This window comes from Pelmatolapia mariae, linkage group LG12, assembly GCF_036321145.2.
Source record: "Pelmatolapia mariae isolate MD_Pm_ZW linkage group LG12, Pm_UMD_F_2, whole genome shotgun sequence".
NCBI classification, from domain to species: domain Eukaryota; kingdom Metazoa; phylum Chordata; class Actinopteri; order Cichliformes; family Cichlidae; genus Pelmatolapia; species Pelmatolapia mariae.
This window is the reverse complement of record NC_086237.1, coordinates 7,057,291-7,084,100: the sequence shown is the minus strand read 5'-3', so window position 1 is coordinate 7,084,100 and position 26,810 is coordinate 7,057,291. Positions and strand designations below refer to the sequence as shown.

Here is a 26,810-nt window from a genome sequence, read left to right as displayed (position 1 = left end):
CTAAAGAGATCAAAAAGCATGTTTGCAGACTCATACAAAAAAGTTTGAACATATTTGAAAAGTTTTACTCCATCAAAACAACTAACAACTTTTTTTCAAAAGCCTTCACTTAGCACATGGCTATTTTGAACGACACATCAGCTGTTAGTGGTGTCTTAGAGTATGTATGCCACAGTTCTTCTATATTGAACCTTAAATTGTCCCTGATTTGTTCAGAGGTAGTATGAGTGTGTGATAGAAAATGCATTCATAGACTGCCTGAATGTGTGTGTGAATGGGTTTATGTACTATAGCTTGTAGTAAAAGCTACTTTCAGTGCTCATTCAAACTAGAAAAGTGCTAAATAATGACAAGTTAATCACAAGTGGTATTGTATTGCACATTGAGTCTGGAACATTTAAAAAACGATCCCATTTATTTTGGATTTTGTGCACACTGACATGAGTAAGCTGAACATTTACTGAAATTTGTGAATCTAAAGCAAAAATTGTATAGGGCAAGCTTTACTTTAAGAATGATTTTTGCTACATAATATAAAAAGCCAACATTAAAAAGGTGTGTACTGAAGGTTTTTTGCCTGAGAGAAATTTACTTCAACTTGGCTATCTTTGGTCTCAAACCATTCCTTCATTAGCCTGTGTTTTTCTGTAGACAAAGAGAAGGTATCCCAGTGCAAAGAAGATGAGGATGATGGAGAGGAAGAGGATGCCTTTCCAGGGCCCTATGGGCAGGGCCTTCATCACTACAGGATTTTCGGCTGGAACTAGATTGGTCAGGTTTAGCATGTAACCCAAAGCCCAGCCTACAGATGCTCCTCCGGCCTACAGAAACACAAGAAGAGGTGCAGTGATATCACATCATATAGTCGATTCTATCAGTTTTTTCATTCCAGCAAATCATTTCGTTTCACCTCTCACCTTTTTTTCAAAAGAAATAGAAGGAAGGGAAACCTCATTAAAATGGTAGCCCTGTGTTAAGAGCACCTGGACGAAATTGGAGACGGCACAGACATTCTTCATGTATTTCTTATCCTGCTTTGTCCTATTCGTCATCTATAAGTGAAAATACAATGTGTGAGGTTTTGTATTATGTTATTTAAAGCTCGTCAGAATCAGAGAGATTTTATCAATCCCAGAGAGAAATTGAGTTGTCAAAGCCGGAAATATACAACAAACATCAAGCACTCATAAAAACGAGTGTAGAAACAGAGATATTGATAGATATATGATAGATAATATATGTAGATATATGTCGACAGTCACTTTAGAGCCTTCAAGTAACATGATGAAGAATTGGTGGCTTGTTTGCTGGATTTACAAATCAACACGTCTCAAAGTCTTTATGGACAGTACCTCAGAGATGCTCATGCTGCAGACGTGCCGGACAGCCTCTGCGGTTTGATTAGGAGACGTCATATCCATGTTGGTGAGGGTAGAGATGTATTTGTGAGTGAAGTAGAAAGCAGAGAATGCCTGTGGAGAAGAAAGAATAGTGCAATGGATGAAGGTTAAGTATCCCCCTACTGCTTCGACTGAATTTCAATCTGTTTTTGAAGACAGAATTAAAAATGTGATCTGTAACCACGAAGGAAGCATTAGTACAATCCATTAGGTCCTGATACAAATGCCTGTAATGCATTCCATTTTTAGTGTTTAGGAGTATTTTCAATCATCAATCAATCAATGTATGTGGGAGTGTGTGTGCGTGCGTGCGCGCATGTGTGTGTGTGTGTGTGTGTAAAGAAGAAAGGATATCAGAAAAAGCAAAAATTAGTGCTCATTCAGTGAAGAGCATACTACACTATTATTGATCTGGAACTGAGGAATTACTGACTAGAACACTGATTTCTACTGCTTTGTCAAGATTAAAAACCTGGCCATTCCCAAAGTCAAGATTGCTGCGGCCCACTTAAAAAAACAGAAAAATCTCATAGGGCACACTAAATCTTAAGTCTTCACCCTAATCCAGGAGAAAGTGATGTATTTTCTTGAATAAAATGCATTACAAAACATAAGGAATACAGGCTGTTGGCTATTAATTGTTAATGCTGTCCAGTCATATGCATAAATCAGTATTAAGGCCAATGTGGGACCGAGCCAACCACTAGGGCACAAACTTCAAAACAAGAGCCATATATTTAGGTCAGAGTAATGAGCCATATTGCAAACTAATCACTTCATATTATCAGTTTAATTAATTTCATATAGATAAATACATTTATTTAAATATTTAATTGTATATGCTTGTGAGTAATTTCAGATTTATCTTCTGTTATTACTGTGGCGCACCTGCAGTACCTTCATCGTCCACCAGTGGGCCCACATTTCACTGGTAAAAGAGGTGTTGTATCTGAACTTCGAACTTTTTTTTTATTGTCATTGTACAGTTTCTTGCACATCAAAATTAGGTAGCAAGACCACAAAGTGCAAAAGTCTATTTTAAAAAAAAAGTAAAGAAAACAATATACAAATAAGAATATATATCTAACTAATATATAATATTCTCTCTCTATATATATACACGGTGTATGAGTCACAGAAACATTGTGGGTGTGTGTATAAGGGCAGTAATATAATATATAGATAAGGGTGGAAGGGAGGTCATTGGTCATTTAGGATGGGGATGGTAATTGCACATGTGCCAGAATATTGCACAGAGAACAAAATATTGCACAGAAAAAGGGGAAGACCAAAATATTGCACATGGAATAGAGGCAACATAGTCAATAGCAGCGACAGAGTGACTGATATGTAATAAAGTGAATGCCGGATTCCTGTGATTTTATCCAAACGTTTTCTTGAAACTTTCCAGCTCTTTAAGTCTTGTATGCTTGTCTGTATAACTTTTTGTGTGGGAGTAAGTCTCTTAGGCAAAAATTGCAGAAAGTGTGTATAAGGGATTCAAAATATCTACCAGAGAGCTTTCATACACGTGACGATTTCAGTGTAACCATCTCCTGGAAGGTTTCAAACTGTGTCCACATAGGAAGCAATTCACTCGTTCCATATCTTTAAAGTTGGTGGTTGTTCACTAATGAACATTCCAGGGTCTGGTTGCATAGCTGTTTGATGCAATTACTACCATACTACCACTGACTCTCTCTTTCTTTTCTTTCCCGTCTGTGTTTGTGTGTGTCTGTCTGTGGGCATGTTTTCTGTTGACAGTGTGTCTGCCATTGGACAGCCTGTATTATCTCTGTCTCTTAACCTCCGATTCAAAGATAGCAATTTTACTCCAACAATCTGTAAATAAACCTGTTGAATATTTTAACAGTGCTTTGTGAAGGTGTTTGGATGGAGGGTTCCAGGGGATCATTGAGATTATCCTAGATGAAAAAAGAAAAGAGGCACGGTACATGCTGGATAGGTCGCCACTCCATCAGAGAGCGGGGAGGAAGCTACTCAGCATCACATTCATACTAACAGCAGGTTAAGATATCTCAATTAACCTACCATGCATAGGTTTTAACTGATCACTCAGAAAACATGCACACAAAAACCCAGGTGACCTAGAGCTTCTTTTCTATGAATTATGAATGCTAATAATTGTGTGGGAAAAACAGTAGAATTAGAACTTAAGAACTAAAAAAAAAACTCACTGTAATCAATACAATGAGCAATCCAAGAACAAAGAATTAAAAATGATACCCAAAACTGAGTCTACGTTATGCTTCTATGCTTTTTTGCCTCAATATAGGATATTTTAGACAACATCTAAAAGCCTCTCACCATGAATCTTCCTCTCAAGCTGGGCTGAAAGACTCCATTAAAGGAGCACTTGGAGTATTTGCAACTCTCAAAGGAGAACATCTTCTTTACAGTCTCTAAGCATTTTTGGTAGTCTCCTGTGCCCACAACGTTTACATTCCTTTCCAGGTCAATCTTGTCTGGTTTGGAGTCCACAGTACACGGAGAATCAAAGACGTCCTTCCCCAGGATGACAGATTCGTTGAACTGCTTTGGATAGCAGGGGTGCAACACTGTGCTCTTTGGATAGTTATCCTTAAAGTTAGAAGATTAAAATTTTATTAGAAAAGATTTTTTAACAATTTTTTTCACAAAGATCATTTCACCATATTGAAGCTATAAAAGCCAATCATAACACAGACACTGCATTGTTCTAAGGTTCCTCGTAGCAACAACTCTGATTTTCCTAAAAATGGTAAAGGCTGGTTATTTAATTTGGTTAACAAGCTAGCAGTTCTCCTGTCCAATCTTTATGGCAAGCTTTCATCTCTCTCTTAACAAGAATGTAACAATATGATCCCAAAATGTGTCAAATGTGAACTTAATCCATTTAGTAAGCTTAATGGAGATGTGTTTCAAACATCCTTATTGCTTAGTAGGACTGCAGCAAGACAATAAAATGTTTACATATGCTGTTTTATATGATCTTGCTATTTGAACTTCTCAGTTGTTGAGAAGATACAGAATCATTATAACAAACAGGGATTATTACAATTGAAATGGTTGCCATTAACAGTTAGAGTCTTTTAACTTGTTGAACAGTACCTTAATGAGATGAGCCAGCAGTTTCCTTAAATACTGGTCTTGGCCGTAGCATAGGAAGCTCTGGGTGTATAGTCTGTAGGTGTTTCCAAAAAGCTTCAACTCCATTGTGTTACTTTCATTCTCCACCTTTTCAGAGGTCTCAAAGGTAATCTGAGTAGATGCTCCTCCTAAATCCAAAGCTCCAATTGTCTCTCTGCCTGGATTCATCCAGTGACCTACAAAACCATACTGGGTAATAACAAAGGACATGACACCACAGTGAAATTAGAATCACTTAGAATCAACCAATAACATTCAATGAAAACGTTTAGAGAAAAATGACCAAAGCACTCTAATGCTCTAAAACTGTAAGAGAAATTTAGTCATGCAACCATGTTGCAGTAATAACATCACTTAGTCAATTACCAGTGTATTTCTATGCTCCCAGCAGCTACCAGTAAGTCCAATGTATTTCAGTGGAATAGCTATAGTGCTATAGATCTAATAGGAATTCATCTTTTCTAGATTATGGACACTAATATATTTCTAGAATATTCCCATAATGTTTGATCTAGTGTCACCATTGTGTAAAATTTCTCATTACAATTAGCCTCGGGTATATTTTGTGTGTTAGTGTTTGTGTCCTAAACCAAGAAACTGTTCCAGTACCCGCCCTTGTGGTAATGGTATCCGTTCTTTAATAACTGTTAAAATTACAGTATTCATCTCACACTTGATGTACACTTATTCCTACCCAACATTAGGGAGTAGATTTACTAATGGACCATAATCTTTCTGGTCATCAAGAAAAAGTACTGTCTATATTACTAAAGAGGCACAGTTCAAGCTGAATAGTGTACCCGGGGGCTGTACTAATTTTATATGTATGTGTAGGAGTTTCTCTTGTAGACCATAACATTTTTGAATATTTAAATTAATCATGAAAATTTTGTAAGCTGCAGCACATCATTTCCTGCAAATTGTGCTGAATTTAACAATTAAAAAATTCTTGATTTTGTGTCTGAAATGGCAGACTGTTGTGAGTGGAAGCATTCCCCTTTTTTGTAATTGCAAAAGAAGCAGTTCTCATAATGAATGCATGAATTGAATTAACTAAACTTGACTGAACTTAAGTGTTGGAGGGAGGTAGAGAATCCCAGTTCAACACTCATACAGGGATGCATCTTGCAATCTAAAATAGCTGTTTGGCTTCACTTGTAAATGGAAAAGGTGGCCACATCCCCACCTAAACATGCAACTCATGCGTCATAAAATACCTACATGTAATTTTCAACTGGGACGCTTCCAGCACTTGGCATCTTCATGTACACCAGTCAATCCATCACATTTCTAACATGGTGCTTAATTAAAAATGTTAACTAGATCCTGAACTCAGTTTTCATTATGTTGTTAATAATACTCACTGTAAGTAAGTTAACAGTCACAAACAAGTTACTCAGCTAAGTACAAGTAAAATTATTAGTTAATAAGTCAGTTTAACTAATAAATATCTAACTTGGAAAATAGGTGAAGCGATTTACTGAAACATATATAGGCTAAAACAAACAATTCTAACAGGCTTGAGCATTAATACTTAGGATGACTATCTTTAATCATCAGTACAGCCTGAAATCTCTTAGGATAGCTTTTTTGTAATTTCTATAAGTAGTCTTCAGGAATAGGACAATAGACAATAAAACAATAAAAGGACAATAAAAGGACAATATAAAAACTCTTCTTTAGGTGATGGCTGTTATTAGTCCCTTTCTAGAAATTTCAACTTTTGATTGATTACTCCATCAGACCTGTTGCTCCTATTTTTCATTCCAGATCTTGTGCAATGTGACACACCTCATCTTTTTTCCCTCTTACCCTTCTTTAAGAATGGCTTGTAATGGCTTTGTATTTCTTTTTTGCAACTTTAATTTTTATTAGCTTTAGTTAGTATTGAAAACAATACAGTAAAGAAAATTACAAACAAACAAACAGTCTGGAGTTTACATTTCTTTCCCCACCTTCTATCACATGCAAATCTCTTTTTATGTCGTGTTTTTGGTGCCACTTAAAAATGTTTTCCACTTCCTCCATTGTCTATCATACTTACACCCCATCAGTCTAATGTTGAATGTAATTTCTGAGATACCTTCTACAATCCTAATCCAATCTTGTTGAGTGGGAGGGTCTGGGTGTAACCAGTTCTTTGTGATTGCTTTCTTTGTTGCGGCTGGGATTATTTTTACTAGATACATGTCCTCCTTTTATACCAGTTCCTTTATGTTTCCAAGGTACATCACTTGACAGGTGTTTGGGAGTGCATAACCCAGAATATTATCCATGGTCATTTTAAGGTCTTCCCAATACTTTTTTATTTTTATGCACTTCCAAAATATATGTGGGTAATCAGCTTCTGTTTCTCCACACAGTCTCCAACATTTCGGTGGACTTGAGATCTGTTTACTTTTAACTTTGGGTGTAATGAAAAAACGCGTCAAATTTTTCCAGCAAAATTCCCTCCACAACCTCAAATTCGTTGTACTGTGTTGTATTTCACAGATACTAAACCATTCCTTCTCTGTTATAGTTATGGTCAGTTTCTTTGTATTTCTTAAGTACATCACTTTCAGATACTGTTCATCTGCTATATAAATAGGTTTTTAGGCATACCACTACTTTAGTCTTTAGTATCCTCAGATATTGTTAACAGCACACTCCTAACACGTCTTGACCTTACAACTTTACAACACATTGAGGCAAATGTTGTTGTGATTTGGTGCTATATAAATAAATGGAATTGAATTAAATTGCATTATTTTATTGGTTTATGCCAGGTTCTTCGGGAATTACTTTGCTGGTGCAGTAATAACATTTTGTGCAAGTCAAACTGTGTTATTATGGTATTTGCCATAACAGTTTGGAACAAAAGATAGGAACAAAGTGTGTTTTTGTGAAAAGCTGCTAGTAACAAAATGCTTAAAGAAGTGCTTAAAACTGTCCATGTAGGCACAACACTGGTTAATCCCATGAGTTATATATATTTAATGCTCGAATGGTTCATAGGTCAGTGTTAAGTGGCTTAAAAACTTTAAAGGCCTTCAAAAGAAAGGGCAGTTGTTCGTGGCTTAAGACTTTTGCACAGTACGGTATATGGTTTTGAATTATGAATTATATTTTGGTTTGATTGTGCTTATTAGTTTTCTGGCCCCTGTATTATTTCATGTCTCTAGTGTTGTCATAAATGACTTTAGGTTTATTAGTTTCCTTTAGCCATCCAGTCCTTAGTCTCACCTCTGTGTTTGTTCTTTAGTGTTTTCCATGTCAAGTCAGTTTTGTCTTTGTGTTGGTTTACCATTTTGTTACTGTCAAGTTTGCATGTTGAGTCCGTGTTTCAGTGTTGGTGATTTCTTGTTTTATTGGCAATCTTTGGCTGTATCCCAATTCAGGGTCTGCAGCCTTAAAGGCTGCATTTTAAGGCCGATTACGTCACAGCGGCGCGCCGAAGGCTGTCCCAATTCAAAGGCTGCTCGAAATGCGGCCCTCAAATGCGTCCTTCATTTCCCTGAATTTTAAGGCTATGGCGGTGTAGACTTCGCGGCCCGACATATCCCACAATTCATAGCGCGGCAGTCGGTGTGGATAATTTTGCCGCAGACGGCAGAAGCGTAGCGGCCGAAGAGTAAACTGTTAAACGTAAGTACTGAATATTATGTCACTTATTTATGTGCAAATGTTTAATAACGAAGAACATTAAAACATTACTGTTGGCCACATGTCGGCAAAGTTATTTGCCATTAGCGATGTTTGTACTTTCAGCGTTTACTTGGTTTTAAAGCCCCTAAAATATAATAATACAATAGCTGACCTTAATCTTACAGAGAATGTGATGATTTTGTAGATAATTAAAGTCAGTCATATATCCACAAACACAACAAGCTGAAAGTCAGTGATGCTGCTCGGTTTGCAGTCCTGAATATCACGGCACAAGCAGGATTCACTGCACTGTTAATGTTAGCTATGTTATATTGCTGCCTCTGTTCGGTGGTGTTGAGCCAAACGGACTTTAACGTGTGTTTGAACGAGCTGACGGTTCACTCGTTAAGCTGAAAGAAAGATGCTTTAATCACAGGAGTCACACATGTGTCCACTGTACCATCTGGGAACTCTTCTTGTTTAGCACTCGTAATAACACAAACACTAAATCCTCCTTCTCTTGTGCTGTTTTGTAGCAGTGTATACACCTGAGACTGTCACCTGTCTGTCTGTCCTGCACTCTCTCTCTGTTTCTTTCTCACTGATTGTGGAATAAAAGTATGAACATGTATTTATAAGTTACACTTGTGTTTGAATCCTGCAGCTTATCACACATTTGATTTCCATGTGTGACAACTGCAAGTGTCCAGAGTGAGGACAGACTGAGGGACCCACTGCTGCACATCATCTGTGAGGCTTTGTACACCTGATGATCCACCAGGACAAACTCAGCAGTGTGTGAGGAAGAGGAGGAGGAAGAGCCAGCAGCAGCTGACAGATGGAGAGAATAGACAGACTGTTCCCTGTTTGTGAAGGAGGCATTAAGCTGTTGGGTGTTACCTGAAACTGATCGATGGCTTTCAGTGGCTCTGTGCAGTTAGTGAGAGTTTCTTTAAGATCCTCTCCGTTGGATATACCAAGCTCAGGCAGCCCCGCGAACATCTTGCTTTCAGTTTAAGCATCAATTAAATGATCTGAGTCCAAATGATGTCTTCTGACGGGAGTTTTGTCAACAAAAGTAAGTTCCTTCTGCAGAAAACAACACATTCGCCTTTTCAATGCGAGCTTCCTGTGTTGCAACTTTGTAAACACTCCGCCAGAAACATCCGCGATGAAACGTTCCAGCGTGCTACGCGGTAAAAGGGCGAGCATCAAGGGGTTCGATTGCAAGCTGCGGAGAAGCGCGAAGTCATAACGTACAAAGAGCTGATGTAAAACCGAGTGTTAAAAAAGTGTCCGCTGCATTTACTGTCTGTGATTTTCATGCTGTGTTTTTTTTCGCGGATCGTGGTAGAAGTATAATTACCTCGGAAAACTACGTTTAAAGTTTTATTTAAAGTCGCATATAAAGCCATTTTAAAATGCTTAACTAAAGAGATCAAAAAGCATGTTTGCAGACTCATACAAAAAAGTTTGAACATATTTGAAAAGTTTTACTCCATCAAAACAACTAACAACTTTTTTTCAAAAGCCTTCACTTAGCACATGGCTATTTTGAACGACACATCAGCTGTTAGTGGTGTCTTAGAGTATGTATGCCACAGTTCTTCTATATTGAACCTTAAATTGTCCCTGATTTGTTCAGAGGTAGTATGAGTGTGTGATAGAAAATGCATTCATAGACTGCCTGAATGTGTGTGTGAATGGGTTTATGTACTATAGCTTGTAGTAAAAGCTACTTTCAGTGCTCATTCAAACTAGAAAAGTGCTAAATAATGACAAGTTAATCACAAGTGGTATTGTATTGCACATTGAGTCTGGAACATTTAAAAAACGATCCCATTTATTTTGGATTTTGTGCACACTGACATGAGTAAGCTGAACATTTACTGAAATTTGTGAATCTAAAGCAAAAATTGTATAGGGCAAGCTTTACTTTAAGAATGATTTTTGCTACATAATATAAAAAGCCAACATTAAAAAGGTGTGTACTGAAGGTTTTTTGCCTGAGAGAAATTTACTTCAACTTGGCTATCTTTGGTCTCAAACCATTCCTTCATTAGCCTGTGTTTTTCTGTAGACAAAGAGAAGGTATCCCAGTGCAAAGAAGATGAGGATGATGGAGAGGAAGAGGATGCCTTTCCAGGGCCCTATGGGCAGGGCCTTCATCACTACAGGATTTTCGGCTGGAACTAGATTGGTCAGGTTTAGCATGTAACCCAAAGCCCAGCCTACAGATGCTCCTCCGGCCTACAGAAACACAAGAAGAGGTGCAGTGATATCACATCATATAGTCGATTCTATCAGTTTTTTCATTCCAGCAAATCATTTCGTTTCACCTCTCACCTTTTTTTCAAAAGAAATAGAAGGAAGGGAAACCTCATTAAAATGGTAGCCCTGTGTTAAGAGCACCTGGACGAAATTGGAGACGGCACAGACATTCTTCATGTATTTCTTATCCTGCTTTGTCCTATTCGTCATCTATAAGTGAAAATACAATGTGTGAGGTTTTGTATTATGTTATTTAAAGCTCGTCAGAATCAGAGAGATTTTATCAATCCCAGAGAGAAATTGAGTTGTCAAAGCCGGAAATATACAACAAACATCAAGCACTCATAAAAACGAGTGTAGAAACAGAGATATTGATAGATATATGATAGATAATATATGTAGATATATGTCGACAGTCACTTTAGAGCCTTCAAGTAACATGATGAAGAATTGGTGGCTTGTTTGCTGGATTTACAAATCAACACGTCTCAAAGTCTTTATGGACAGTACCTCAGAGATGCTCATGCTGCAGACGTGCCGGACAGCCTCTGCGGTTTGATTAGGAGACGTCATATCCATGTTGGTGAGGGTAGAGATGTATTTGTGAGTGAAGTAGAAAGCAGAGAATGCCTGTGGAGAAGAAAGAATAGTGCAATGGATGAAGGTTAAGTATCCCCCTACTGCTTCGACTGAATTTCAATCTGTTTTTGAAGACAGAATTAAAAATGTGATCTGTAACCACGAAGGAAGCATTAGTACAATCCATTAGGTCCTGATACAAATGCCTGTAATGCATTCCATTTTTAGTGTTTAGGAGTATTTTCAATCATCAATCAATCAATGTATGTGGGAGTGTGTGTGCGTGCGTGCGCGCATGTGTGTGTGTGTGTGTGTGTAAAGAAGAAAGGATATCAGAAAAAACAAAAATTAGTGCTCATTCAGTGAAGAGCATACTACACTATTATTGATCTGGAACTGAGGAATTACTGACTAGAACACTGATTTCTACTGCTTTGTCAAGATTAAAAACCTGGCCATTCCCAAAGTCAAGATTGCTGCGGCCCACTTAAAAAAAACAAAAAAATCTCATAGGGCACACTAAATCTTAAGTCTTCACCCTAATCCAGGAGAAAGTGATGTATTTTCTTGAATAAAATGCATTACAAAACATAAGGAATACAGGCTGTTGGCTATTAATTGTTAATGCTGTCCAGTCATATGCATAAATCAGTATTAAGGCCAATGTGGGACCGAGCCAACCACTAGGGCACAAACTTCAAAACAAGAGCCATATATTTAGGTCAGAGCAATGAGCCATATTGCAAACTAATCACTTCATATTATCAGTTTAATTAATTTCATATAGATAAATACATTTATTTAAATATTTAATTGTATATGCTTGTGAGTAATTTCAGATTTATCTTCTGTTATTACTGTGGCGCACCTGCAGTACCTTCATCGTCCACCAGTGGGCCCACATTTCACTGGTAAAAGAGGTGTTGTATCTGAACTTCGAACTTTTTTTTATTGTCATTGTACAGTTTCTTGCACATCAAAATTAGGTAGCAAGACCACAAAGTGCAAAAGTCTATTTTAAAAAAAAAGTAAAGAAAACAATATACAAATAAGAATATATATCTAACTAATATATAATATTCTCTCTCTATATATATACACGGTGTATGAGTCACAGAAACATTGTGGGTGTGTGTATAAGGGCAGTAATATAATATATAGATAAGGGTGGAAGGGAGGTCATTGGTCATTTAGGATGGGGATGGTAATTGCACATGTGCCAGAATATTGCACAGAGAACAAAATATTGCACAGAAAAAGGGGAAGACCAAAATATTGCACATGGAATAGAGGCAACATAGTCAATAGCAGCGACAGAGTGACTGATATGTAATAAAGTGAATGCCGGATTCCTGTGATTTTATCCAAACGTTTTCTTGAAACTTTCCAGCTCTTTAAGTCTTGTATGCTTGTCTGTATAACTTTTTGTGTGGGAGTAAGTCTCTTAGGCAAAAATTGCAGAAAGTGTGTATAAGGGATTCAAAATATCTACCAGAGAGCTTTCATACACGTGACGATTTCAGTGTAACCATCTCCTGGAAGGTTTCAAACTGTGTCCACATAGGAAGCAATTCACTCGTTCCATATCTTTAAAGTTGGTGGTTGTTCACTAATGAACATTCCAGGGTCTGGTTGCATAGCTGTTTGATGCAATTACTACCATACTACCACTGACTCTCTCTTTCTTTTCTTTCCCGTCTGTGTTTGTGTGTGTCTGTCTGTGGGCATGTTTTCTGTTGACAGTGTGTCTGCCATTGGACAGCCTGTATTATCTCTGTCTCTTAACCTCCGATTCAAAGATAGCAATTTTACTCCAACAATCTGTAAATAAACCTGTTGAATATTTTAACAGTGCTTTGTGAAGGTGTTTGGATGGAGGGTTCCAGGGGATCATTGAGATTATCCTAGATGAAAAAAGAAAAGAGGCACGGTACATGCTGGATAGGTCGCCACTCCATCAGAGAGCGGGGAGGAAGCTACTCAGCATCACATTCATACTAACAGCAGGTTAAGATATCTCAATTAACCTACCATGCATAGGTTTTAACTGATCACTCAGAAAACATGCACACAAAAACCCAGGTGACCTAGAGCTTCTTTTCTATGAATTATGAATGCTAATAATTGTGTGGGAAAAACAGTAGAATTAGAACTTAAGAACTAAAAAAAAAACTCACTGTAATCAATACAATGAGCAATCCAAGAACAAAGAATTAAAAATGATACCCAAAACTGAGTCTACGTTATGCTTCTATGCTTTTTTGCCTCAATATAGGATATTTTAGACAACATCTAAAAGCCTCTCACCATGAATCTTCCTCTCAAGCTGGGCTGAAAGACTCCATTAAAGGAGCACTTGGAGTATTTGCAACTCTCAAAGGAGAACATCTTCTTTACAGTCTCTAAGCATTTTTGGTAGTCTCCTGTGCCCACAACGTTTACATTCCTTTCCAGGTCAATCTTGTCTGGTTTGGAGTCCACAGTACACGGAGAATCAAAGACGTCCTTCCCCAGGATGACAGATTCGTTGAACTGCTTTGGATAGCAGGGGTGCAACACTGTGCTCTTTGGATAGTTATCCTTAAAGTTAGAAGATTAAAATTTTATTAGAAAAGATTTTTTAACAATTTTTTTCACAAAGATCATTTCACCATATTGAAGCTATAAAAGCCAATCATAACACAGACACTGCATTGTTCTAAGGTTCCTCGTAGCAACAACTCTGATTTTCCTAAAAATGGTAAAGGCTGGTTATTTAATTTGGTTAACAAGCTAGCAGTTCTCCTGTCCAATCTTTATGGCAAGCTTTCATCTCTCTCTTAACAAGAATGTAACAATATGATCCCAAAATGTGTCAAATGTGAACTTAATCCATTTAGTAAGCTTAATGGAGATGTGTTTCAAACATCCTTATTGCTTAGTAGGACTGCAGCAAGACAATAAAATGTTTACATATGCTGTTTTATATGATCTTGCTATTTGAACTTCTCAGTTGTTGAGAAGATACAGAATCATTATAACAAACAGGGATTATTACAATTGAAATGGTTGCCATTAACAGTTAGAGTCTTTTAACTTGTTGAACAGTACCTTAATGAGATGAGCCAGCAGTTTCCTTAAATACTGGTCTTGGCCGTAGCATAGGAAGCTCTGGGTGTATAGTCTGTAGGTGTTTCCAAAAAGCTTCAACTCCATTGTGTTACTTTCATTCTCCACCTTTTCAGAGGTCTCAAAGGTAATCTGAGTAGATGCTCCTCCTAAATCCAAAGCTCCAATTGTCTCTCTGCCTGGATTCATCCAGTGACCTACAAAACCATACTGGGTAATAACAAAGGACATGACACCACAGTGAAATTAGAATCACTTAGAATCAACCAATAACATTCAATGAAAACGTTTAGAGAAAAATGACCAAAGCACTCTAATGCTCTAAAACTGTAAGAGAAATTTAGTCATGCAACCATGTTGCAGTAATAACATCACTTAGTCAATTACCAGTGTATTTCTATGCTCCCAGCAGCTACCAGTAAGTCCAATGTATTTCAGTGGAATAGCTATAGTGCTATAGATCTAATAGGAATTCATCTTTTCTAGATTATGGACACTAATATATTTCTAGAATATTCCCATAATGTTTGATCTAGTGTCACCATTGTGTAAAATTTCTCATTACAATTAGCCTCGGGTATATTTTGTGTGTTAGTGTTTGTGTCCTAAACCAAGAAACTGTTCCAGTACCCGCCCTTGTGGTAATGGTATCCGTTCTTTAATAACTGTTAAAATTACAGTATTCATCTCACACTTGATGTACACTTATTCCTACCCAACATTAGGGAGTAGATTTACTAATGGACCATAATCTTTCTGGTCATCAAGAAAAAGTACTGTCTATATTACTAAAGAGGCACAGTTCAAGCTGAATAGTGTACCCGGGGGCTGTACTAATTTTATATGTATGTGTAGGAGTTTCTCTTGTAGACCATAACATTTTTGAATATTTAAATTAATCATGAAAATTTTGTAAGCTGCAGCACATCATTTCCTGCAAATTGTGCTGAATTTAACAATTAAAAAATTCTTGATTTTGTGTCTGAAATGGCAGACTGTTGTGAGTGGAAGCATTCCCCTTTTTTGTAATTGCAAAAGAAGCAGTTCTCATAATGAATGCATGAATTGAATTAACTAAACTTGACTGAACTTAAGTGTTGGAGGGAGGTAGAGAATCCCAGTTCAACACTCATACAGGGATGCATCTTGCAATCTAAAATAGCTGTTTGGCTTCACTTGTAAATGGAAAAGGTGGCCACATCCCCACCTAAACATGCAACTCATGCGTCATAAAATACCTACATGTAATTTTCAACTGGGACGCTTCCAGCACTTGGCATCTTCATGTACACCAGTCAATCCATCACATTTCTAACATGGTGCTTAATTAAAAATGTTAACTAGATCCTGAACTCAGTTTTCATTATGTTGTTAATAATACTCACTGTAAGTAAGTTAACAGTCACAAACAAGTTACTCAGCTAAGTACAAGTAAAATTATTAGTTAATAAGTCAGTTTAACTAATAAATATCTAACTTGGAAAATAGGTGAAGCGATTTACTGAAACATATATAGGCTAAAACAAACAATTCTAACAGGCTTGAGCATTAATACTTAGGATGACTATCTTTAATCATCAGTACAGCCTGAAATCTCTTAGGATAGCTTTTTTGTAATTTCTATAAGTAGTCTTCAGGAATAGGACAATAGACAATAAAACAATAAAAGGACAATAAAAGGACAATATAAAAACTCTTCTTTAGGTGATGGCTGTTATTAGTCCCTTTCTAGAAATTTCAACTTTTGATTGATTACTCCATCAGACCTGTTGCTCCTATTTTTCATTCCAGATCTTGTGCAATGTGACACACCTCATCTTTTTTCCCTCTTACCCTTCTTTAAGAATGGCTTGTAATGGCTTTGTATTTCTTTTTTGCAACTTTAATTTTTATTAGCTTTAGTTAGTATTGAAAACAATACAGTAAAGAAAATTACAAACAAACAAACAGTCTGGAGTTTACATTTCTTTCCCCACCTTCTATCACATGCAAATCTCTTTTTATGTCGTGTTTTTGGTGCCACTTAAAAATGTTTTCCACTTCCTCCATTGTCTATCATACTTACACCCCATCAGTCTAATGTTGAATGTAATTTCTGAGATACCTTCTACAATCCTAATCCAATCTTGTTGAGTGGGAGGGTCTGGGTGTAACCAGTTCTTTGTGATTGCTTTCTTTGTTGCGGCTGGGATTATTTTTACTAGATACATGTCCTCCTTTTATACCAGTTCCTTTATGTTTCCAAGGTACATCACTTGACAGGTGTTTGGGAGTGCATAACCCAGAATATTATCCATGGTCATTTTAAGGTCTTCCCAATACTTTTTTATTTTTATGCACTTCCAAAATATATGTGGGTAATCAGCTTCTGTTTCTCCACACAGTCTCCAACATTTCGGTGGACTTGAGATCTGTTTACTTTTAACTTTGGGTGTAATGAAAAAACGCGTCAAATTTTTCCAGCAAAATTCCCTCCACAACCTCAAATTCGTTGTACTGTGTTGTATTTCACAGATACTAAACCATTCCTTCTCTGTTATAGTTATGGTCAGTTTCTTTGTATTTCTTAAGTACATCACTTTCAGATACTGTTCATCTGCTATATAAATAGGTTTTTAGGCATACCACTACTTTAGTCTTTAGTATCCTCAGATATTGTTAACAGCACACTCCTAACACGTCTTGACCTTACAACTTTACAACACATTGAGGCAAATGTTGTTGTGATTTGGTGCTATATGAATAAATGGAATTGAATTAAATTGCATTATTTTATTGGTTTATGCCAGGTTCTTCGGGAATTACTTTGCTGGTGCAGTAATAACATTTTGTGCAAGTCAAACTGTGTTATTATGGTATTTGCCATAACAGTTTGGAACAAAAGATAGGAACAAAGTGTGTTTTTGTGAAAAGCTGCTAGTAACAAAATGCTTAAAGAAGTGCTTAAAACTGTCCATGTAGGCACAACACTGGTTAATCCCATGAGTTATATATATTTAATGCTCGAATGGTTCATAGGTCAGTGTTAAGTGGCTTAAAAACTTTAAAGGCCTTCAAAAGAAAGGGCAGTTGTTCGTGGCTTAAGACTTTTGCACAGTACGGTATATGGTTTTGAATTATGAATTATATTTTGGTTTGATTGTGCTTATTAGTTTTCTGGCCCCTGTATTATTTCATGTCTCTAGTGTTGTCATAAATGACTTTAGGTTTATTAGTTTCCTTTAGCCATCCAGTCCTTAGTCTCACCTCTGTGTTTGTTCTTTAGTGTTTTCCATGTCAAGTCAGTTTTGTCTTTGTGTTGGTTTACCATTTTGTTACTGTCAAGTTTGCATGTTGAGTCCGTGTTTCAGTGTTGGTGATTTCTTGTTTTATTGGCAATCTTTGGCTGTATCCCAATTCAGGGTCTGCAGCCTTAAAGGCTGCATTTTAAGGCCGATTACGTCACAGCGGCGCGCCGAAGGCTGTCCCAATTCAAAGGCTGCTCGAAATGCGGCCCTCAAATGCGTCCTTCATTTCCCTGAATTTTAAGGCTATGGCGGTGTAGACTTCGCGGCCCGACATATCCCACAATTCATAGCGCGGCAGTCGGTGTGGATAATTTTGCCGCAGACGGCAGAAGCGTAGCGGCCGAAGAGTAAACTGTTAAACGTAAGTACTGAATATTATGTCACTTATTTATGTGCAAATGTTTAATAACGAAGAACATTAAAACATTACTGTTGGCCACATGTCGGCAAAGTTATTTGCCATTAGCGATGTTTGTACTTTCAGCGTTTACTTGGTTTTAAAGCCCCTAAAATATAATAATACAATAGCTGACCTTAATCTTACAGAGAATGTGATGATTTTGTAGATAATTAAAGTCAGTCATATATCCACAAACACAACAAGCTGAAAGTCAGTGATGCTGCTCGGTTTGCAGTCCTGAATATCACGGCACAAGCAGGATTCACTGCACTGTTAATGTTAGCTATGTTATATTGCTGCCTCTGTTCGGTGGTGTCGAGCCAAACGGACTTTAACGTGCGTTTGAACGAGCTGACGGTTCACTCGTTAAGCTGAAAGAAAGATGCTTTAATCACAGGAGTCACACATGTGTCCACTGTACCATCTGGGAACTCTTCTTGTTTAGCACTCGTAATAACACAAACACTAAATCCTCCTTCTCTTGTGCTGTTTTGTAGCAGTGTATACACCTGAGACTGTCACCTGTCTGTCTGTCCTGCACTCTCTCTCTGTTTCTTTCTCTCTGATTGTGGAATAAAAGTATGAACATGTATTTATAAGTTACACTTGTGTTTGAATCCTGCAGCTTATCACACATTTGATTTCCATGTGTGACAACTGCAAGTGTCCAGAGTGAGGACAGACTGAGGGACCCACTGCTGCACATCATCTGTGAGGCTTTGTACACCTGATGATCCACCAGGACAAACTCAGCCGTGTGTGAGGAAGAGGAGGAGGAAGAGCCAGCAGCAGCTGACAGATGGAGAGAATAGACAGACTGTTCCCTGTTTGTGAAGGACTGCTAGGAAAGTTTAAAATAACTAATTGTCTGTCCTGAATCAGTCTTATTAGGTAATGTTCAAATAATGTTATCATTCCAGTGTTTTCAGTGTCGGAGAAAGTACTCAGGGCCTTCAAGTTACACACTATGAAAGGCAGCAACAAGTTTAATATTCAGAAACCTAAAGTATGTATCAGCAGCAGAATGGAGCTAAAAATAAATGTTTGTTTCAGTTCTATGAAGCTTTGAGTATTTTGGATTAGTAGTACTGCTGTGTTTGTTGCATCATATTGTTGTAATTGTTTATATGCTTTATATATTCTGAGCTAAGTTGATCTATAGTGTTACATCATATTCTATAAGGATGTTATGTGTTTGTATACTTTCTGCCCAGTTTGACCCATTTAGCAGAAGTCAGCCTGTTTAAGGCTCTGATATCTATTCTGTGTGACTTAAAGCAGTTATGACATGGTCTGATTTTCTCACCCAATAAAGGAATATTTAATATATCAGTCTACTCTTCGTTCTATCAGAAACAGTTATCACAGCTTGTACATTTTCTTTTTACACATATATGTAAGCATTGAGCCAAATTTAGTAATGCCAACATACTGAAAGAACAACATTTGTCTCTTATATATATAATACACCTATATATACACTGTAAAAGATTCTTGTCTTTGAGTGAAGATTTAAGGTGATAGGACATATAAATAACTGCAACTTGAATCTTTACTGAAGCTCAGTATTTGACACAGAGTTCACTCACATGTGCTGTACCAGTGTACCTGCACATGTGATGTGACAATAGAAGTGATTTGATTTGAGAGTTCAAATTCACTGCTGTAATAACTTATAATGATTAATATAATAACTATAATATTGGCCATCTCATATTTACACTGACTTTAGTCTCATGAACAACATTAACTAATTGTTATTTACTAGCTAATCTTGAAATGACTGTTCAGTACAGAAATGAAGCCCAGCAATCATGTTTTTACAGTCCTGTGGTCTCAGCCTCAGATACTTATCAAATCACACAAAGCTCATGTAGAAACAAACAAACGAACAAAATATGTTCTCCTTCATTTCTGTCAACCACACGTTTCCAGCTATCATGGTTGCTAGGCAACCTGGGCAGCGCGACGGAGGCTAGACCGTCCCATTTCACAAGCCTCGCACTTCCGGCCTTAGCGGTCTTTGAGTACGCGGCCCTTGAGGACCGTTGAGGCTGCGTACTTTAAGGCTGCAGACCCTGAATTGGGATACAGCCTTTGTCTTGCATGCAAAGTGTCCAGTTTACCTTCCCCAGTGTCATTTCCTCGATGAGTTCCAGCTGTGTTCCCTGGTGTTTCTATCCTGCCCAATTACCCTTGTCTGTATATATTGTCTGTTTGCTGCAGTCCTCTGTCAGAGTGTCTCTTCTTTGATCTCCCTGTGTAAGCCTGCTACAGTATTTCCTATTTGGAATGTTTCTTCTCTGTTTAGTACGTTTCAGTTTCTATTTATTTTTGTGATTTGTCTTTTTTTTTTTTTGTCATTTTGATGTAAGACTTTTGTTAAATGCACCCTGCCTCCACTTCGGTCCTCACATTCTCACCCCACACCTGACATTGGTTTTACACTGAACAAAATTATAAATGCAACACTTTTGTTTTTGCTCCCATTTTTCATGAGCTGAACTTAAAGATCTGAAACATTTTCTACATACACAAAGGACCCATTACTATCTAATATTGTTCCCCAAATCTGTCTAAATCTGTGTTAGTGAGAACCTTTCATGTTACAGCATGATAATGCACGGCCCCATATTGCAAGGGGGCAGTCTAAAGCACACCTGTGCAATATTCATGCTATCTAATCAGCACCTTGACATGCCACACCTGTGAGGTGGGATGGATTATCTCGGCAAACGAGAAGTTCTCACTAACACAGATTTAGACAGATTTGTGAACAATATTTGATAGTAATGGGTCATTTGTGTATGTAGAAAATGTTTCAGATCTTTAAGTTCAGCTCATGAAAATGGGAGCAAAATCAAAGGTGTTGCGTTTATATTTTTGTTCAGTGTATGTACAGATATGGGCTATGTCCAAAACAAATAATAACAATAACAATAAAATCATCTATGTGATTATAAATTAATCTTTTAATCAGAAGCTACTATTTAAGTTTATCTTTAAAGACATTGACCCTTTCAGTTTTAGTCATATTAGTTTGTGAGGCAGTGCACTCTGCTATCCAGCTGCCTTGCATGTTAACAGAAAAAGCAGAAATTCATCAAAGAGACAGCACTTACCTTAACAAAGTTTTCCAGTAAGTAGTTAACAGTGACCCAGCCAAATACCCCCTCTGCCTGCCCGCTCAGAATGATTGACTCTTTGAATTTGAAAGGGTAGGACTGCAGTTTGTTTTCCACTTCCTTCATTACACGCTGGGACTTTGAGGCATTGGTGATGCTATCAATACATTGGTTAAATGAAACAATTGTAAGACTTTCTGAATTCATTTCAATACAGATATTAATCACTGATGAAGTTTGTGGTGAATTATTAACCACTACTACTAACCTCAGGAGCCTCATGCCTGCAGTCGCTCCCAAACAGAGTGGAGTTTGATGGTGTCTGAATTTGGGGATATACGTCAAAGCTTGTTCCAAGCACTTCTCGAGACTCTTTGCTGCACCACTAGGGTTGTCTGCATAGCTGGATATCCCACCACCTGGACAAGAAGAAAAAGGAACTCTAATTGTTTAAGAACCTGATCTAAGGCTGCACTTTCTTGTCTTGGAGTCATCCACTGGTGTTTCTAAGGAAACATTGATAACAAGGTCAATAAAAGGGGAACAGCTGGTACTTACTAAGTTAGCAAAGAATGTCTGGTGAGGAAGTGGACCACTTAAGTCTTACACAACACATACAATTTGAATATCCTTAACGGCACTGGATATTTTTCTATAGGGTGATATTGTGGAAGTGAAACTGAGAGTGTCCTCACCAGTGGAACCTTCTGGGGTTAAATGGTCAGTTCTAGAGGCTTGCAAACATTTTCCACTTAACACCAGCAACATTTCTATAAATAGTTTTGGTATTGCTTAGCAACTATTTGAGAAATATTTGTGATCTGTAATTGAACATTGGTAAATGATCTGCTTCTTTCTACTCTGAGCACCTAAAGCACGGTTCTCTATCATATCTCCAAGAGTTGGTGAACTCCAGGCACTATCGGTCCACAGTGAGTGTTGCAGGTGATTGCCGGATGGGAAGGGGGTGGAAGCTCCCCTTCCCTCGGGTGTGCAGGCCCACTTGACCCGTGGGGTGGCCACCTCTTGGGTCATGTGCGGCGGCAACATGGTCCTCAGCTACCACCTTTACGCAGTTTTATCGCTTGAACGTGGCAGCCAGCCCATCTTTTGGGTGCTGGGTGCCTATCAGCAGTAGCCGTTGTTCCTCGGTCAGCCTAGCAACTTGAGGGCTGACCATGAGTGGCCGCTCAGTTGCGGTCCTTGCATCTTGCAGGACTCGCTCAGGTAAGTCTTGCATCTGGCAGACTGAAGCCTCCGCCTACTGGCTCGGCCTTTGCGTCTGGCGTGGCCTTGACCGGGGTGGCATGTATATATGTACATTTGAAAATTGTTCTTTTGGTACACTTTCACTCTGGGTTTTCGGCTGTGCTGTCTCCTTGCGGGGTGTCTTTAAGAGTTACCCCATACATATGGAATATGTAAAGGAGTGGAGAGATAGTTTCTCACTCAGAGAACCAAGGTTACAATGTAACCGTACGTGTGAGAGAGAGGCCTGATAGCTGAAGACTCTGCCTCTCATTATACTTTTAGAAACTAAAAATTAGATTTCATCCTGAGTATAAGCTGTTGCCCACATCTACCACTCAAACCATGAGTTAAAGTAATGATTGAGTTCTCATTTGATCAACTTTGTCTTGAACAATGCAAATGGACTCACCTTCTACATGACACTCCTTGAGCTGGGTAACGATGCCGGTATTGTTTTGCTTGTCAGCCGGCCATTTGTAGATATACATGGAGGTGTGGGATGAGCCTGCATCCAGAACAATTCCATACTGAAAGAGACAGATATACAGTATATTAGGTGACCACAGGCAGAGGTAAGCCTCCTAACTTCATCAGGTATTTGTAAGCTATCTCTGTGACCCTCTAATGACTTAACAATCATCCATCTGCTCTTCCAATATACACATGAATCACAGATATATCACAATTATACATATATCATAAATATATATATAATGCTCTAAAGTTTTAGACCATGATGTTTGTCAATAACAGCTTCTGATGGGATAGAACATATTACGCAGAAAACTGCATAATGCATACGTCCTAAATCTCTAATGTGTGTTAAGCCAGGTTGAGATCTGGTGACTGTGAAGGTAACAGCATAATTCACATTATTTATATCCTCATGAAATCACTCGGTAAGCCCTTGTGTCCTGGGAATGGAGGATTTAGCATCTAAAATAGACAAATCCCATTAGGATAAAATATTTGATCAAACAATAAACATGATCACCCAGAATAAATTTGTATTGAACTACAGACACTCTTCCCTGAAGACAAGTGTCTCCTCTCATATCGCCCAACTTTGGTTTGTTATTGGTAAATAACCGTGGTGCAGTGACTGGATTACACAATTAAGAAATGTTTTTTTCAGAATATGTAAATAATCAATTCAGGGAAAAAACGAAAATAGAAGGAAAAATATAAAAAGAAAAGGAAAAAAGGAACAAAACATTTACAGTACAAGTACAAAACAATGTAACATTTTAATGTTACACTCAATTAGTACAATTAAATATATTTTTAATGATTATTAAAAGAAAAAGAAAAAAAAATGTTATTACTATCCCAAAGGTTGATTCTGTTCATCTGCACGTAACGTTTTCAATGTCACTTGGATGAGTAACAAAACGTTTCTCCCATTGAAAATGCTACACCCAGATGAACAGAATCAACCTTTGGCATTTACTTACCTGGATGACTGAGCAAGCATCAAGACAGTTTATTTCTATCTTTGTTTTTTTATAAACATTTTTTTGTTGTTGTTTTTTGTTTTGTTTACAGAGTTAGGTTAATTGGAAACACTAAATTGCCTGTAGGATGGATGGATGGATTTTTTGTTGACCTTTTCTTAAATATTTCTTTATCTTTAGTGTGTAATTTTTTATTAGCATTATTTGTAGCTATATAACAGCATAAATATGACTTATTACATTAGTATTGTATGACTTATTACTCTGTTCAACTGTTTGCATGAAGTTAAAATTTGGCTATCGCATAATTTTCTTACATTGAACGAAAATAAGACCGAAATCATAGTCTTTGGTAGTCACACTCCGCTAGACCAGTTAGCAGATGCCCTAGGCCCTCTCGCTAGCCATCTCTCTCTCACTGTAAGAAACCTCGGGGTGTTCCTGGATGGCTCTTTTAAACTTGAGAAACAGGTCTCCACTGTGGTAAAAAACAGCTTTTACCAGTTGCGTCAGATTTCCAAAGCAAAGCCGTTCCTTCCTTTAAAGGACCTTGAAAAGCTTATCCACGCATTTATTACATCCAGATTGGACTACTGTAACTCCCTCTACTCGGGCCTCCAACACTCTTCTCTTTGCCGGCTTCAGTTAATTCAAAATGCAGCTGCGCGTCTTTTAACAGGTACGAGAATCCATGAACACATAACTCCAATTTTAGCCAAATTACATTGGCTCCCTGTTAAATATCGCATAGATTTTAAAATTCTTTTGTTCACTTTTAATATTCTGAATAATTTAGCGCCCAGCTATCTTTCTGAACTACTCCACTTATACAATCCCAACAGAGCACTTAGATCGTCCAATCACAGGCTCCTAGCACAACCTAGGTCTCGAATGAAGTCGAGAGGTGACCGGGCCTTTGCATCCGTGGCACCTAGACTCTGGAATAACCTCCCTGTTCATATTCGTACTGCCGAGTCTATCCAGTCTTTTAAATCACGTCTTAAAACTTATTTTTTTACTTTGGCTTTTGATTCTGTCTAGTTGGCTGGTCTAGCTTGTTGTGTTGTTACCTATTGTTTGTTGTCCTCTTTTATTGTTTGTTTTACTTGTCTCATGCTTTTACTGACTGTGAAGCACTATGGTCAACACTGTTGTTTTAATATGTGCTATATAAATAAATTTTGATTTGATTTATTACATGTCATTTAAAATTGTGGTCATTTCTAATTGAAAACAATACATTGTTGTCTCATGAAGAGCAATTCTCCTTGAGGTATCAAATTTTTCAGTCGTGCAGTAGCTTAAGAATTAGTGGCCTGATGTGTGTATGGTCTGTATTGTCAACGTCTGCAATCATAGCCATTTCACACTTTGGAGAGGCAAAGCATGAATTGTGGTAGCTCATGTGGTAGAGCAGGTGCCTGTGTGAATGAGGCAAGTTGTGTTAAGTGCTTTGAGTGCTCAGAGTAGAAAAGCACTGTAAGAACCAGTCCATTTCTCATTTACAAAGTGGACCGGTGTGTCTATTACATGCTTTGCATGATATTGAGTTGATACTGCTGCAAACTGCAACTTTTTTGCACATTAACCTACTCATTTTGATAGTTGCAACCACTCCAATGTGTGAAGGTGGTGTTATTTTCCACTTACTGAACTTTAAGTGAGGTTTTTACGGGATGTGGTTAAAACCTATAACATGACAAGTTTGCAACAGTCGCCATTTTTGTGCAGATTTACTGCTTCTTTTTTCTCATGTATGTGTACTCTTTTGAAGTGACCAAATCAAAGCAGACTTGTTTCATGAGACTTATTTCTGAATACCTATGTTGTGGTGCCCTTTAAAAGATTTCAAATTGTCTGTGAGATGAACAAAATGAAAAGCCCACGGGCAATTAGCACAGAATAACTATCAAATAAAACAAACCACTTCTTTTATGTCACACTCTTTGTCTTGACTCGTTCAGGGTATTCTGTGTCACTTCCTCTTGCAAACCATTGTCAGGAAATGCATTCAGAGCTGGATGTTAAATTACGAGCATTTAGCTCAGATGTAGACAAGCACTGAGCAGCTTTAAATGAGGCAGCTCATTTTTCACTGTGCAAAGACTCTCTCTCTGTCAGTATACCAACACACATCCCACAAACATCTGTCAGTTTCAATACCTTTTGGCCTAGTTTGGCCTATCATACAAAGTTGTTGCTCTAAGAACTACAGTTGACAACACATACAAACTAAAGTAAATTTTTGAAAGGTATCAAAAGCAGAGACAGGCTTTTAGGATCCTAATTTTTTCTACACATAGTGTAAACTCTGTGGTATAATTTACATAAAGTATTAAAATAAAGATCTTCTGTATTTCCTTACTTGGACTGGTACATGATAATGGCAGAAAACGTAGTATGGGATGAACTGTGCATGTTTAGATTTCTTGTACTTTCAGTCACACCTTTGCGCAGAGCCTTCTAAAAGGAAAATCTGACATTTTTCAAACTAATATTAAAATCTGGCTTAGCTGTGTACCCAAATTTAAATGGGTACACAGCTAAGCCATTACCAAAATCCTGATCTAGATTTGGAACGGTGTTCTGCGCCTTAATGAAATTGTATCTCATTATTATATTATTTTAACTTAAAGGCCTTTAATCTTAACCAAATCTTTTATTTCGAACAAAAGATACTAACTTCCGTAATACATAAGAACTCAAATAGTTTGTAATAATAATGATAATGATTTCATATGGATTCAGTATATATATATATATATATATATAGCGTCTAGAATAATATTTACCATGTTTTCTGGAGGCAGCGCCATCTCTTTAGCTGGAAGGACCAGCAACAGAATCCCCACAACTGCCACGACGATTAGCACAACCGCCGGTACGGTTTGGGAGCACCGGAGACCCATGCTGAACTCTGCTGCTTATGTTTGCCGCCAACAGTTCCGCGTAAAGGCGCATTAAATAACTCTGGCTTTCGTGTGAGCTCCTGGCGTGTTACGCGCATGTTACGGAGTCCCGCTTCCTCTAACTTGTGCCCACACGGGCACTCAGACGTGGTTGAAACACTGTGTATAGAATATGAGCTTCATTCATGGGAAGCACAAGACAAAAGCTTCATAGGGGAGTTTACTGCCTTTTCCCCGGCGCTCGAGCAC

At 37.7% G+C, this 26,810-nt stretch overlaps 2 protein-coding genes across 3 annotated transcripts; both read right to left on the bottom strand.

Annotated features, from left to right (window-relative positions):
* Positions 1–57: 57 nt before the first annotated feature.
* Positions 58–9,497, bottom strand: LOC134638799 (ectonucleoside triphosphate diphosphohydrolase 2-like). The gene is made up of 6 exons (XM_063489701.1): positions 9,078–9,497; positions 4,512–4,739; positions 3,729–4,001; positions 1,353–1,472; positions 918–1,052; positions 58–821 (listed from the first exon to the last, which is right to left on the bottom strand). Exons 1-6 carry the CDS (start codon positions 9,177–9,179, stop codon positions 615–617), a joined length of 1,065 nt encoding a protein of 354 aa, XP_063345771.1. The 5' UTR covers positions 9,180–9,497; the 3' UTR covers positions 58–614.
* Positions 9,498–9,655: 158 nt separating this feature from the next.
* LOC134638797 (ectonucleoside triphosphate diphosphohydrolase 2-like) lies at positions 9,656–26,567 on the bottom strand. 2 transcript variants are annotated; one of them, XM_063489697.1, is made up of 9 exons: positions 26,445–26,567; positions 22,608–22,725; positions 21,216–21,366; positions 20,945–21,104; positions 14,118–14,345; positions 13,335–13,607; positions 10,959–11,078; positions 10,524–10,658; positions 9,658–10,427 (listed from the first exon to the last, which is right to left on the bottom strand). In XM_063489697.1, the coding sequence occupies exons 1-9, from the start codon at positions 26,559–26,561 to the stop codon at positions 10,221–10,223; spliced, it is 1,509 nt and encodes a 502-aa protein (XP_063345767.1). In that variant the 5' UTR covers positions 26,562–26,567; the 3' UTR covers positions 9,658–10,220. The 2 variants fall into 2 exon arrangements, with proteins under 2 accessions (XP_063345768.1, XP_063345767.1); XM_063489698.1 differs by lacking the exons at positions 10,524–10,658; positions 10,959–11,078 and having other exon boundaries at positions 9,656–10,427.
* Between the last annotated feature and the right edge of the window lie 243 nt (positions 26,568–26,810).

Coding starts and splice junctions, on each gene's coding strand:
- LOC134638797 (XM_063489697.1), bottom strand. CDS start 26,561: ATGGGTCTCCGGTGCTCCCAAACCGTACCGGCGGTTGTGCTAATCGTC. Junction 22,726..26,444: donor CGCTGCCTCCAGAAAACATG/GTAAATATTATT, acceptor TGTCTCTTTCAG/TATGGAATTGTTCTGGATGC. Junction 14,346..20,944: donor TACTGGAAAACTTTGTTAAG/GTAAGTGCTGTC, acceptor GTTATTACCCAG/TATGGTTTTGTAGGTCACTG.
- LOC134638799 (XM_063489701.1), bottom strand. CDS start 9,179: ATGTTCGCGGGGCTGCCTGAGCTTGGTATATCCAACGGAGAGGATCTT. Junction 4,002..4,511: donor TGCTGGCTCATCTCATTAAG/GTACTGTTCAAC, acceptor TCTAACTTTAAG/GATAACTATCCAAAGAGCAC. Junction 822..917: donor CTATTTCTTTTGAAAAAAAG/GTGAGAGGTGAA, acceptor GTGTTTCTGTAG/GCCGGAGGAGCATCTGTAGG.